The sequence below is a fragment of the Camellia sinensis genome, chromosome 10 (genome assembly GCF_055761805.1).
Source record: "Camellia sinensis isolate YWXY chromosome 10, ASM5576180v1, whole genome shotgun sequence".
NCBI classification, from domain to species: domain Eukaryota; kingdom Viridiplantae; phylum Streptophyta; class Magnoliopsida; order Ericales; family Theaceae; genus Camellia; species Camellia sinensis.
Genome location: NC_138970.1, coordinates 114,256,746 through 114,268,931, shown reverse-complemented (window position 1 = coordinate 114,268,931; position 12,186 = coordinate 114,256,746). Strand labels below are relative to the sequence as shown.

At 38.5% G+C, this 12,186-nt stretch overlaps 2 protein-coding genes across 2 annotated transcripts; one reads left to right on the top strand and one right to left on the bottom strand.

The window, feature by feature from the left end:
- Positions 1-2,510: 2,510 nt before the first annotated feature.
- Positions 2,511-5,567, bottom strand: LOC145800626 (uncharacterized). Its single transcript, XM_082890340.1, has 3 exons — positions 5,274-5,567; positions 4,187-5,147; positions 2,511-3,445 (listed from the first exon to the last, which is right to left on the bottom strand). Exons 1-3 carry the CDS (start codon positions 5,565-5,567, stop codon positions 2,511-2,513), a joined length of 2,190 nt encoding a protein of 729 aa, XP_082746466.1.
- Positions 5,568-10,758: 5,191 nt separating this feature from the next.
- On the top strand, positions 10,759-11,229 carry LOC145800625 (uncharacterized). The gene has a single exon (XM_082890339.1). The coding sequence runs from the start codon at positions 10,759-10,761 to the stop codon at positions 11,227-11,229; it is 471 nt and encodes a 156-aa protein (XP_082746465.1).
- The last annotated feature ends 957 nt before the right edge of the window (positions 11,230-12,186 follow it).

The window sequence follows — 12,186 nt, the reverse complement described above, 5'->3', positions numbered from 1 at the left end:
TCCGCACGTGCCTTTATTTTAGAATCTCAAACTCTGCTCCCCTGTTTTCTGCACATGTGGCTGTGAGCCCCGCACGTGCGACTATGGGTCCCGCACGTGCGGTCGTATGCTTTGTTTGAGCGGTTTGAAACTTAGACAAAATCCAACTAACCAAACACACTTGCAAAGTGCAAAATAGGGAAAATTATCTCAATTTTATGATTTATCATCACAATAAACATGAATTACAAGCATAATTAGGTCATAACCCTTTTTAAATTCATATCTACAATCCAAATCTTTTATGTTTCCATCCTTACTTGGTTCATCAAAAAATATATATAATCATCTATATGCATGTGTGACTTCAAAGCATGTAAAGCTAAAGAATAAGAGGTAATTCTTCTCAACATAGTTCAAGACAACCCAAGACACAAGAATCATCCTTCAATTCTACCACATCCTTCAACTCAACAAACTTTCATAAGCAAGACTATTATTGCAAACCCTAGCTTACATGAATGTAAAGATTTCCTCTCAAATCAATTAGAGATAGAAAGAGAGAGAGAGAGAGAGAGAGGTTTGAATATTCTAGTTAAATTATACATACCTTGAACTCTAATCTTTAAAACTTTTCAATCTTCACTCTTGTTGAAGCCTCATCTCTTTTCTCTTCTTCTCTAGCACTTTCTCTGTCTTTCTCAGGAGTTATTTTTGCCACCAAGTCATCTAAGATTCTTATAAGATCCTATATCTATTAAGGTATAAGTCTTAAGAGTGTTGAGCCTAAATTTTTCCAATTAATTCGTTACGAATCAATTTTTTACAAAACTTGATATTATATCCTAAAAATCATGTTGATCATAATTATAAAGTCAATTTTGGGTTATCGTGCTTCTAAGGCTTCCAATTTCTTGTCTAAATGTCTCAATTTCAACATATTTTTCCCACAACCAACAGATATAATCTCATAATCAGATACTTTACATAATTAAACACAATTTCACATAGAATTTCACATCAAGCATATAATTAGACACATAATTAAAATTTTAAAGCATAGAAGAGGGTCGGGTTATTACACTCCCCCCCACCCTTAAATAAGTTTGGTCCCTCAAACTTGTTTTACCTTAAATTGAAAATAAGTCTGGGTACTGTTGTTTCATTTCCTCTTCTGGTTCCTAAGTAGCTTCTTTCCCGGAATGTTCTTGCCACTCAACTTTCACCATTGGAATTACTTTGTTTCGTAATTGTTTCACTTGTCGGTCTAAGATTCGATTCGGTCTTTCTTCATAGATCAAGTTATCATCCAAGACAATCTGACGGTAATCAATGACATGAGACGGATCTTGTAACCCCGTAACATAGATACATGAACACATTATGCACCTGTTACATATTTGGCGGAAGAGCAACGCGATATGTTACTGGATCTACTCTTTCTAGGATTTGAAACGGACCAACATATCGAGGTGCTAACTTACCCTTTTTTTTATCCAATCTTGGGTGTCCCTTCATCGGAGAGACTTTCACAAAAATATAATTTCCCACCCGGAATTCTAAATCCCTCCGTCGATGATCCGCATAATTCTTTTGCCTGTTTTGAGCGGTTTTCAACCTTTCTCGAATAGTCTTAATTTTCTCTGTCGTCAATTGCACAATCCCAGACTCAAACAACGATCTATCACCGACTTCAGCCCAACACACGGGGGAGTGACATTTTCTTCTATTTAAGGCTTCATAGGGTGACATTCCTATGCTTGAGTGGTAACTATTATTGCATGCGAACTCCGCCAACGGTAAATAAGTTTCCTAACTTCCTTAAATCCAAGACACATTTGTAACATATCTTCTAATGTTTGTATTGTTCTCTCGGATTGGCCATCTGTTTGAGGGTAGAAGGCTGTACTGTATTTCAATTATGTTCCCATAGCATCCTGTAAACTTTTCCAAAATCTTGACACAAATTTTGGATCCCTATCTGACACAATCGAAACTAGAACACCATGTAGCCTTACAATTTCATTCACATAAATCATAGCAAGTTTATCTGCATTGTATTGAGTTTTCACATGTAGGAAATAGCAGGATTTAGTTAACCTATCTACAATGACCCATATGGAATTCATGTCTCGGGGAGTTCGCAGTAAACCCACAATGAAATCCAGAGTTAAATGTTCCCACTTCCACTTTGGGATTGGAAGAGGTTGAAGTAAACTTGCCGGTCTTTGGTGCTCCGCTTTTACTTGTTGACATTATAAACATTTTGAAACAAATTCCACAATTTCCTTCTTCATACTCGGCCACCAAAAGTTCTGCTTTAAATCTTGGTACATCTTGGTGTTACCGGGATGTATTAATAATTTTGAGGCATGTGCTTCCTCCATCAGTTTCTTCTTAATTTCTAGCACATTGGGAATACATAATCTGTCTTGAAATTTTAACACCAAATTTTCAATGACAAACACGGGTCTTGGCTTTGTTTCCATCTCATCTCAAATCTTCCCTAAAAACTCATCTTCCATTTTCCATTACTTGATTTCTTCAATTAGTGCCGGTTGTGCTGACATTGCTGCCAATATTGCATCCCGATCATGCACCACAATTTCCACGTTCATTCTTTCCAAATCAAGTAGTAACTCCTTCTGTCTCATGAACAAACTTGCCAAATTTCCCATACCTTTTTGGCTAAGAGCATCTGCAACATTATTAGCTTTATCGGGGTGGTAATGAATTTGCAAGTCATAGTCCTTAATAAGCTCTAACCATCGTTGTTGTCGCATTTTCAACTCTTTTTGGGTAAAGAAGTATTTGAGGCTCTTATGGTTGGTATAGATTTCACATGTGGTGCCATACAAATAATGTCGCCATATTTTCAAAGCAAAGACCGCTGCGGCTAGTTCAAGGTCGTGTGTGGGATAATTCTTTTCATGAGGTTTAAGTTGGCGAGAGGCATATGCGATGACCTTTCCATTTTGCATGAGTACACAACCTAATCCTTTGTAAGAAGGTTCACTATAAATCACAAATCCTTCGGTGCGAGATGGTAAGGCAAGAATTGGTGTTGTAGTTAACCTTATCTTCAATTCTTGAAAGGCAGATTCCCGTTGTTCCGACCATTCAAACAAAACACCCTTCTGAGTCAATTGGTTAAGTGGTACAACAATTTTAGAGAAGCCTTTAACAAATCTTCGGTAGTACCTGGCTAATCTCAAGAAACTACGCACCTCGGTCACATTAGTAGGAGTTGGCCAATTCACAATAGTTTCAATCTTGTGTGGGTCCACAGAAACGCCTCCCTTCGTTATGACATGTCCCAAGAACCCCACTTCTTGTAGCCAAAATTCACATTTCTTCAATTTTGCATATAGTTTCTTATCCCGAAGTGTCTGAAAAATTAATTGGAGGTGGTTTTCATGAGTTTCCACATCTTTCGAATAAATGAGAATGTCGTCAACAAACACAACTACAAATTCATCCAAATAAGACTTAAAAACACGATTCATTAAATCCATGAATGCTGCCGGTGCATTAGTAACCCCAAACGGCATAACCAAAAATTCATAATGTCCGTATCAGGTTCGGAAGGCAGTCTTCTCAACATCCTTGGCTTTGACCTTCAGTTGGTGATACCCAGACCTTAAATTGATTTTCGAGAAAACTTATGCCCCTTGTAGTTGGTCAAATAAGTCATCAATCCTAGGCAATGGGTACTTATTCTTGACTGTTACTTTATTCAGTTCCCTATAGTCCATACACAATCGAAGAGTCCCATTTTTCTTCTTTACAAAAAGAATCGGTGCGCCCCAAGGTGAGGTACTTGGGCGAATGAACCTTTTGTCGAGTACATCTTGAAACTGGACCTTCAGCTCTTTCATCTCAGCCGGTGACATCCTATAAGGAGTTTTGGAAATGGGTTGTGTTCCCGGCACTACATTAATTATAAACTCAATTTCACGATCCACTAGCTCTCCCGATAATTCCTTCGGAAAAACATCTGGAAATTCACGGACGATTGGAATTGTATCAACACACTCATCTGCTGGTTGTCCTTTCAAAATACTACATAAATACCCCTAACACCACTTTTGTAATAATTTGCACACCTTCATTGCGGAAATCAAGTAAGGTGGAGAAATCACCCCATGCCCCTTAAAAGTAAACTCTGGCTGTCCCGGAGGGTGAAAAGTAACTTGCTTGGACATACAATCAATAGTCATATGATACTCACTTAACCAGTCCATCCCCAAAATTATGTTGTAGTAAGCCATATCAAGAGGCAGCAAGTTGGCATATACCCGAACATCCACATTTAAGAGTTTATATGTAAGGTAAATAGATGTAGAGACCATAGAATCTCCCAAAGGTGAAGACACGCACAACACATAAGGTAGTGGTTCCATAGGTCTATTTAAATGACGAACAAATGTTTTTGACACAAATGAGTGGGTAGAGTCTGAATCAAATAACACATGAGCGGAGTGACCATTGATAGTAAATGTACCTGATACTACTACCTTAGTATTTTGCACGTCGCCTGGAACCAACGCAAACAGTCTTCCTTGCCTAGCGGTATCTTTAGCATTGGTGGGTTTTGCAGCTGCCTTTGTGGTTGGAGTTGGAGTTGGAGTTGAGCCGGCCGAACTGGTAGTGGTCCTATTCCTGTTTTGTTGATCTCTTTGAGGGCAATCCCTTACTAAATGACCCGTTTTGCCACACTTAAAACATGCCCCTGCTACCCAAAAGCAAGTCCCACGATGTCTCTTTGCACAATCCGGACAAATGGGTGCCGAGTCATGAGTAAAGGTGGAAGTACTCGAAGTCCCTGAATTCAGTTTCTTACTCGGTGGAGCCGTTAATCCCCTTGGTGCTTGAGTATTCCGCCTCTTCCCTCTCCACTCGGATATCCGATTATGAGCGGCAATATTTCCTTCAGCCATTACTGCTCTTTCCAATACATCAACATAGGTGGGTAATTTCAACATGTTAATCCGGTCGAGAATGGCATTTCGTAATCCTCCTTCAAAATATCTTGCCTTCTTATAGTCCGTGTCCACCATATGGGGTGCAAAACGGTCTAATTCTATAAATTGAGCTTCATATTCCACAACTGTCTTGTTTCCTTGTCTCAAAGTCTCAAACTCAATTACCTTCTTATCTCGCATACACTGCGGAAAATATTTGTCATAGAAGAGTTCCAGAAATCAGGCCCAAGTCAACCCTTGATGTTCAATTCTCGTAAGCATCCACCACCTATGTGCTTCATCTTCAAGAGTGAAGGCGGCAAGTTGTACCTTCTGAGCTTCAGTGCATGGAAAGACCTCGAACAATTTTTTCACACCCAACACCCATGCCTCTGCTTTCATTGGATCAATTCCCTCCTTAAATAAAGGCGGCTTCATCTTCTTAAATTCTTTCGTAAGTGTAATTGTCCTGTTTTCAGCCTGATGGTTTTGCACCACTAGCAGTGGTATAAGCACTAGTGGTGGCAGTGGTTGTTGTTGCTGCCTCAAAGTTTTTGCCATTTCTATAATCATCCTTTCCATTCTATCCAACCGTGCAGCGGTAAAGTTCTCCGGATCATCCATCCTTGTCCTTACCATGATCTACATAGCAAGAGATTATAATACACAAAAGATACACATATAGACATGGATGGCAATGATTTTGAAATACATGTCGTTGATCCTTGCATATACAAATCTCGTTGCTAAATATATCAACTTGTATGCACCAGATATTACATGCATGTAACCTAAGTCTTTTCTAGACTCCTTAAAGCTCAACGGACTCGTGTGTGAGATAGTAACTCATGCTCTGATACCAACTGTCATCACCCAAACTTGCCCCTGAAAGTTTGGACATGACCGGCCTGCACATAGGCCTCAAACCAAATGAACAAATAAATGATTAATAAGCATCTCATACAATATCAGGGCCTAAAACGGAAGCAATTCTAATATTCAAATAATACGCCTGTTGAGCAATGTTTAAATGCCAGGATCTCAAAAAATTTTCATCACATGTCATAATACATACATAGTTCACATCTACATATATATATACACAAGCCCCATAAATTGGAATATAACCAAAAATGTCTGAGAGTTAAAAGTTATACATGATAATCAACGTTTGACAAAAGCATTAATGACCTAACAATGTGTGCTATGAAAGGAAACTCTACAAAAGGCAAAAAGGCTTCACTTTAATTGGCTTGACATAACGGCGTCAAGAAAAGGCTGTTGGAGCTGAACTAGGGCTTGCCCCTAGGTTGATTACCTAAACAAACATACATAAATATAAATTGAGCGAAGCTCAGTGAATAATAGCAATGTAAGGAAGTTCATGTGAATAAGCATAAGGTGCGATGAATATAATATTAAAAGACATGTGCTCGTCTTAGTCCTAAATTCACATACAAAACGGCCTCAGGCCCAACATCATACAGAACGGCCTTAGGCCCAACATAATACAGAACGTTCTTAGGCCCAACATATCAACAGCTACTCGGAACATTAGAGGGTAGACAGAACATCGACATGTCTCCATCTTCCTCGGCCTTAGGGCCACCAATAATAAGTAGCTCGTGTCAGAACGGTCTTGGGCCCATTATTGTAACAGAAACAAAACGACCTCGGGTCCATGTTAATGCCATTGTTCAATCATTTCAGTTCAATCATCCACAATATCAAGACATATGTCGTTCACAAGTAACGATATACAAATGATAATCACCGGAAGTAAATGAAACATAACATTACATTACTATTACTCACAGTGATGTGGATGGGCAACAGTCCCTTCCTGCACATGACCTACACGTAGCGCACAACTTATAAGTAAGTCACTTTTCTTTAACCCTTTTCTCTCATTCAATACCCGATTCATTAAATTTTCATTTAATTATAAGCATTTTAGAAGGATCAAATGCACATATTAACAGTTCCAGAGGGTCAAATAGAGAAAAAGAAGCTAACAGAACTTTTTCCCTTGGGCCGCATGTGCGGAAGTCCTCCACCGCACATGCGGGAAGGTGTGCTATACGTATGGCTTCGCACGTGCCTTTATTTCAAAATCTGAAACTCTCCTTCCCCATTTTCTGGACGTACAGCTGTGCCTCCTGCACGTGCGGCTGTCGGTCCCGCATGTTTGGTTGTATGCTCTGTTTGAGTAGTCCAAAACTTAGACAAAATCCAACTAACCAAACACACTTGCAAAGTCCAAAATAGGGAAAATTATCTAAATTTTGTGATATATCATCACAATAAACATGAATTACAAGCATAATTAGGTCATAACCGTTTTTAAATTCATATCTACAATCCAAATCTTTTATGTTTTCATCTTACTTGGTTTATCAAAAAATATATATAAACATCTATATGCATGTGTGACTTCAAAGCATGTAAAGCTAAAGAATAAGAGGTAATTCCTCTCAACATAGTTCAAGATAGCCCAAGACACAAGAATCATCCTTCAATTTAACCACATCCTTCAACTCAACAAACTATCATAAGCAAGACTCTTATTGCAAACCCTAGCTTACATGAATGTAAAGATTTCCTTCTCAAATCAATTAGAGAGAAAGAGAGGTAAGAATATTCTAGTTAAATTATACATACCTTGAACTCTAATCTTTAAAACTCTCCTCATTTTCTTCAATCTTCACTCTTGTTGAAGCCTCCTCTCTTTTCTCTTCTTCTCTAGCACTTTCTCTGTCTTTCTCAGGAGATATTTTTGTCACCAAGTCATCTAAGATTCTTATAAGACCCTATATCTATTAAGGTATAAGTCTTAGGAGTGTTGAGCCTAAATTTTTCCAATTAATTCGTTACGAATCAAATTTTTACAAAACTTGATATTATATCCTAAAAATCATGTTGATCATAATTATAAAGTCAATTTTGGGTTATCGTGCTTCTAAGGCTTCCAATTTCTTGACTAAATGTCTCAATTTCAACAGATTTTTCCCACAACCAACAAATATAATCTCATAATCAGATACTTCACATAATTAAACACAATTTCGCATAGAATTTCACATCAAGCATATAGTTAGACACATAATTAAAATTTTAAAGCATAGAAGTAGGTCGGGTTATTGTAGGTAAAACACACCAATGTAAGAAAGAACTAAGTTAATGATTCCGGGTGTATAATTATGTACCTATCCGTTCTGTATCTGTGCACGTCATGCACCGCAAGTTATCTGATCTGTCCACTTTGTCTGTTTGCTTTGGAGCCATCTGTGTAATAACTCTGTAAAGCTATGTTTGATTATAAGTATTTTCTGACTAAAATGATATGATCTGTTTGCTGAAACCCTATTTTATGAATCGTGAATGAATGTCCATTTTTTTGAAATGTATTTGTGGCATCCTTATGTTCACGTGGCCCTCGCCCGGGGGTAATAATACCGTAGCTTATATTCACGTGGCCCTCACCTGGAGGCAACAATATCGTGGCTCATATTCACGTGGCCCTCGCTCAAGGGTAACAATATCGAGGCCTATGTTCACGTGGCCCTTGCCCAGGGGTAACAATACCGAGGCCTATATTCACATGGCCCTTTTTTTGGTAGGTATATTCACATGGCCCTTGCCTAGGGGTAACAATACCATGGCGTAAGATATGGACCTTTATGGCCGTCTGTACCGACTATACATATGGTTCTCAAGACTAGGTTTATATGATAGCTAATAAATATACCACCTATAACTGTTTACGATTTCTAGACAAGTATGTGAATCTAGATCTGTTTCTGATTTGAAATCTGAATATGCATAAGAATCTGTTTCTAATATAAACTCTGATTTTTAAATCTAAGATGGACATCATTCATTAAACTCTTTACTTTGTTATTATTCAATGGGCTTCCGCTCACTCTATTATTTATGTATGTAGGTGATCAGGAGCGTGGCCAAGCTCAGTGATGACCGCCTAGAGAGTTTTTGTTAGGCAGCCTTTGTGCCTCCTGTGGAGGTTCCATACATCTTATGGTCATGTTTTGTGAATGTAAAGGCTTTGTTTTCTTTTTGTGTTATAAACAATTTTTTTGTTATCTGTATATTGGGCTAAGTCCCTTTTTGGCTATATCTGTAATGAATGTAATGAGAGACTACTGCAATATGAAATCACGTATATGCGTATAAAGGTTTAAAATTTATGTCCCATATACGTCTCCACAACTCAATGGACTATGCATGCTTCTATATTTGCTTCTGTAGTCCCTAATTATAAGTTATTTTGTTCAAAGGCCTTTGATAATCTAAGGATTACTGGCCGGTTACGACGCTAAACCTATAGGGGTGGGTTTGGGTCGTGACAAAGTGGTATTAGAGCGCATGTTATACTGCACACACGAGTCCATATGAGCTGTAGGGTGTCCTAGTAAGCATAGGGGCATCTCATCTGCATGTGTGAGTGTGAATACTAATTTCTGTATATGAGAAAGTTGAAAGTGACCATGAATACTTGAAATAGAATTGAATCAACCGTGATTGAATGATCTCTAAACATTGTGAAACGAACTATTTGTCGATGTTCATAAGTGTTCGGTTTACCTATAGCAATGGAAAATACAAGAAGTGATAGTACAATTGAATCGTCAGAGGCTCACATGAGCTGAATGGAGCAAATGCTCGCAGCCCTAACTGAAGCAATGGCACAGCAACAAAGGCAACAACCCTTACCTCCTCCGCTTCCACTGATCCATGTTGAGCCGGATAACAATGATCTTATAAATTTGACCTAGAAATTTATGAAGATGAAACCGCTGACTTTCTTGGGTGGTATTAAACCTTTAAAAATGGAAACATGGTTGATCAAAATGGAAAAATTATTTGAAGTGTTTCGTTGCTCCACGACGCAGAAAGTACTCTTGGCCACCTACACCTTAAAGGATGAAGCCCGGCGATGGTGGTTATTAGTTCGAACTAACAATGGGGATATGACATAAGCTCAATTCAATGAGATATTCTGTAACAAGTACTTTTCCTAATGTTTTAGAGATCAGAAAGTGTCAGAGTTTCAAGAACGCAAGTAGGGTAAGATGTCTATAGCCAAGTATGAAGCCAAATTCACTGAGTTGGCCTGGTTTGCCCCACACATGGTGGATACTGATTACAAAAAGGTGTGGAAATTTGAAGGCGACTCGGATTTGGAAGTGTTTGATCAAGTAGTGGTCTTGAAGTTGCCTACCTATATGGAAGTTTTGGATAGAGCAATAATGGCGGAAGCCACCCTAGCAACAATAAAACAAGCCAAGGCACCAACCATAGAATGGTGAAGTAAAAGATCCAGATTCAATTTCAAGAAAGGTCGGTCATTTCCAAAAAGGCAAAATACAGGATCCTCTAGTAGCTCTAGTCAGAATGGTGGCTTGATTCTGAACTGTCCCAACTACGAAAGGCAGCATAAAGGTGTGTGTTATTGTACATCAGGTACATGTTTTCGGTGTGGCAAGACTGGCCACATGGTTAGGATTGTCCATTGAGATCCGATAATGTTAACCGTCCTGCGGCAAGTTCAGCCGGGTTTGCTTCTATAGCAAGGTCAAATGCGAGAACTAATGCCAGGGGTAGTACTGTAAATGAAACGCTAAGGCAATGGAGAGTGTTTGCATTGGTACTTGGGGATATACAGAATACTAAGTCAGTGGTGTCTGGTATAATATTTATCTGTGCTCAGAATGCCTATGGGCTAATTGATTTTGGTTCCATGCATTTATTTGTATCGCATGCTTTTTCTCAGAAATTAACTAGACCCTTAGAATCCATGAATTATTCATTATCTGTATCTACACCATCTTGGGGCTCTATGGTATGTGCGTGTGTGTATCCGGCATGTAATATTGTGATTGGTGATGTGATGTTGTATGCTGATTTGTTGCCTTTGGGAACTGATTATTTTGACTGCATATTGGGTATGGACTGGTTAACGAAGTACTATGCAACTATTAACTGTGTGAATAAGTATGTTATATTTCATCCACCAGGGTTACCTGAGTTTGTGTTCACTGGGAATGGGGTGATTTCTCCCCCATACTTGATTTTTGCCATGAAAGCTGTTAAATTGCTTAGGAAGAGATGTAGAGGGTATATGTGTTGTGTTTTGACCGTGACTTCTGAAAATCCCATTGTAGAGAACATCCCTATAGTAAATGAATTTCCTGATGTATTTCTAACTAAATTGCCCAGAGATTTAATTGATAGGGAAATTGAGTTTGCTATCGATGTTGTACCCTGAACATAACCGATTTCCAAAACCCCATATAGAATGTCAATTTCTGAACTGAAAGAGTTGAAAGTTCAACTCCAAGAACTCTTAGACAAGAAATTTATCCATCCGAGCACGTCACCTTGGGGTGAAAAGAAAGACGGGTCCTTGAGGCTGTGTATTGAATACCGTGAGTTGAACAAGGTAACTGTGAAGAACAAATATCCATTGCCTCGAATAGATGATCTATTTAACCAACCTCAGGGAGCGTAAGTGTTCTCCATGATAGATCTTAGTTCCAGGTATCACTAGTTAAAAGTTAAAGCAAGAGATGTAGAGCAAACTGCATTCAGAACTAGATATGGACACTATGAATTTTTGGTAATATCATTTGGGGTGACTAATGCACCTGCTGCCTTTATGGACCTTATGAACAGGGTGTTTAAATCATATCTGGATGAATTTGTTGTTGTATTTATTGACAATATTTTGATTTACTCTAAAAGCAAGGAAGATCATGAGAATCACTTGAGAACCATGTTACAGACTCTAAGAGAAAATAGGCTATATGCAAAATTTTCCAGATGTAAATTTTGGCTTGACAGTGTGGCATTTCTGGAGATGTAATCAACAAGGATGGTATCTCTATTGACCTACAGAAAATCGAAGCCATTGTAGATTGGCCAAGACCAACCAACGTGTTAGAAGTTAGAAGTTTTCTAGGGCCTGCAGGTTCTTATCGTAGATTTGTGAAAGATTTTTCAAAACTTGCTATGCCATTGACGTAGTTGACACAGAAAAATGCACAATTTGATTGGAATGATCAACGGGAGTGGAGAAGAAGTTGGGCATGAATCGTTAAGAGATAGTTGAGCAGCCCTCGCTAAATTGGGCCTATCCATTCGTACACTTGGATTTCAGATATGAGGCCACCACCATTGGAAATAAGACTTCCGGTGCTTCATTTTACATTCAAGAATCTCCTGA

Excerpts from the sequence above, each read along its gene's own strand:
- LOC145800626 (XM_082890340.1), bottom strand. The coding sequence starts at position 5,567 with ATGGATGATCCGGAGAACTTTACCGCTGCACGGTTGGATAGAATGGAA. Across the intron at positions 5,148-5,273 it reads CATGCACTGAAGCTCAGAAG|TGTATGCGAGATAAGAAGGT; the intron begins GTACAACTTGCC and ends TATTTTCCGCAG. Across the intron at positions 3,446-4,186 it reads GTATCATATGACTATTGATT|TTGTGTTTGTTGACGACATT; the intron begins GTATGTCCAAGC and ends ATGAATTTGTAG.
- LOC145800625 (XM_082890339.1), top strand. The coding sequence starts at position 10,759 with ATGAATTATTCATTATCTGTATCTACACCATCTTGGGGCTCTATGGTA.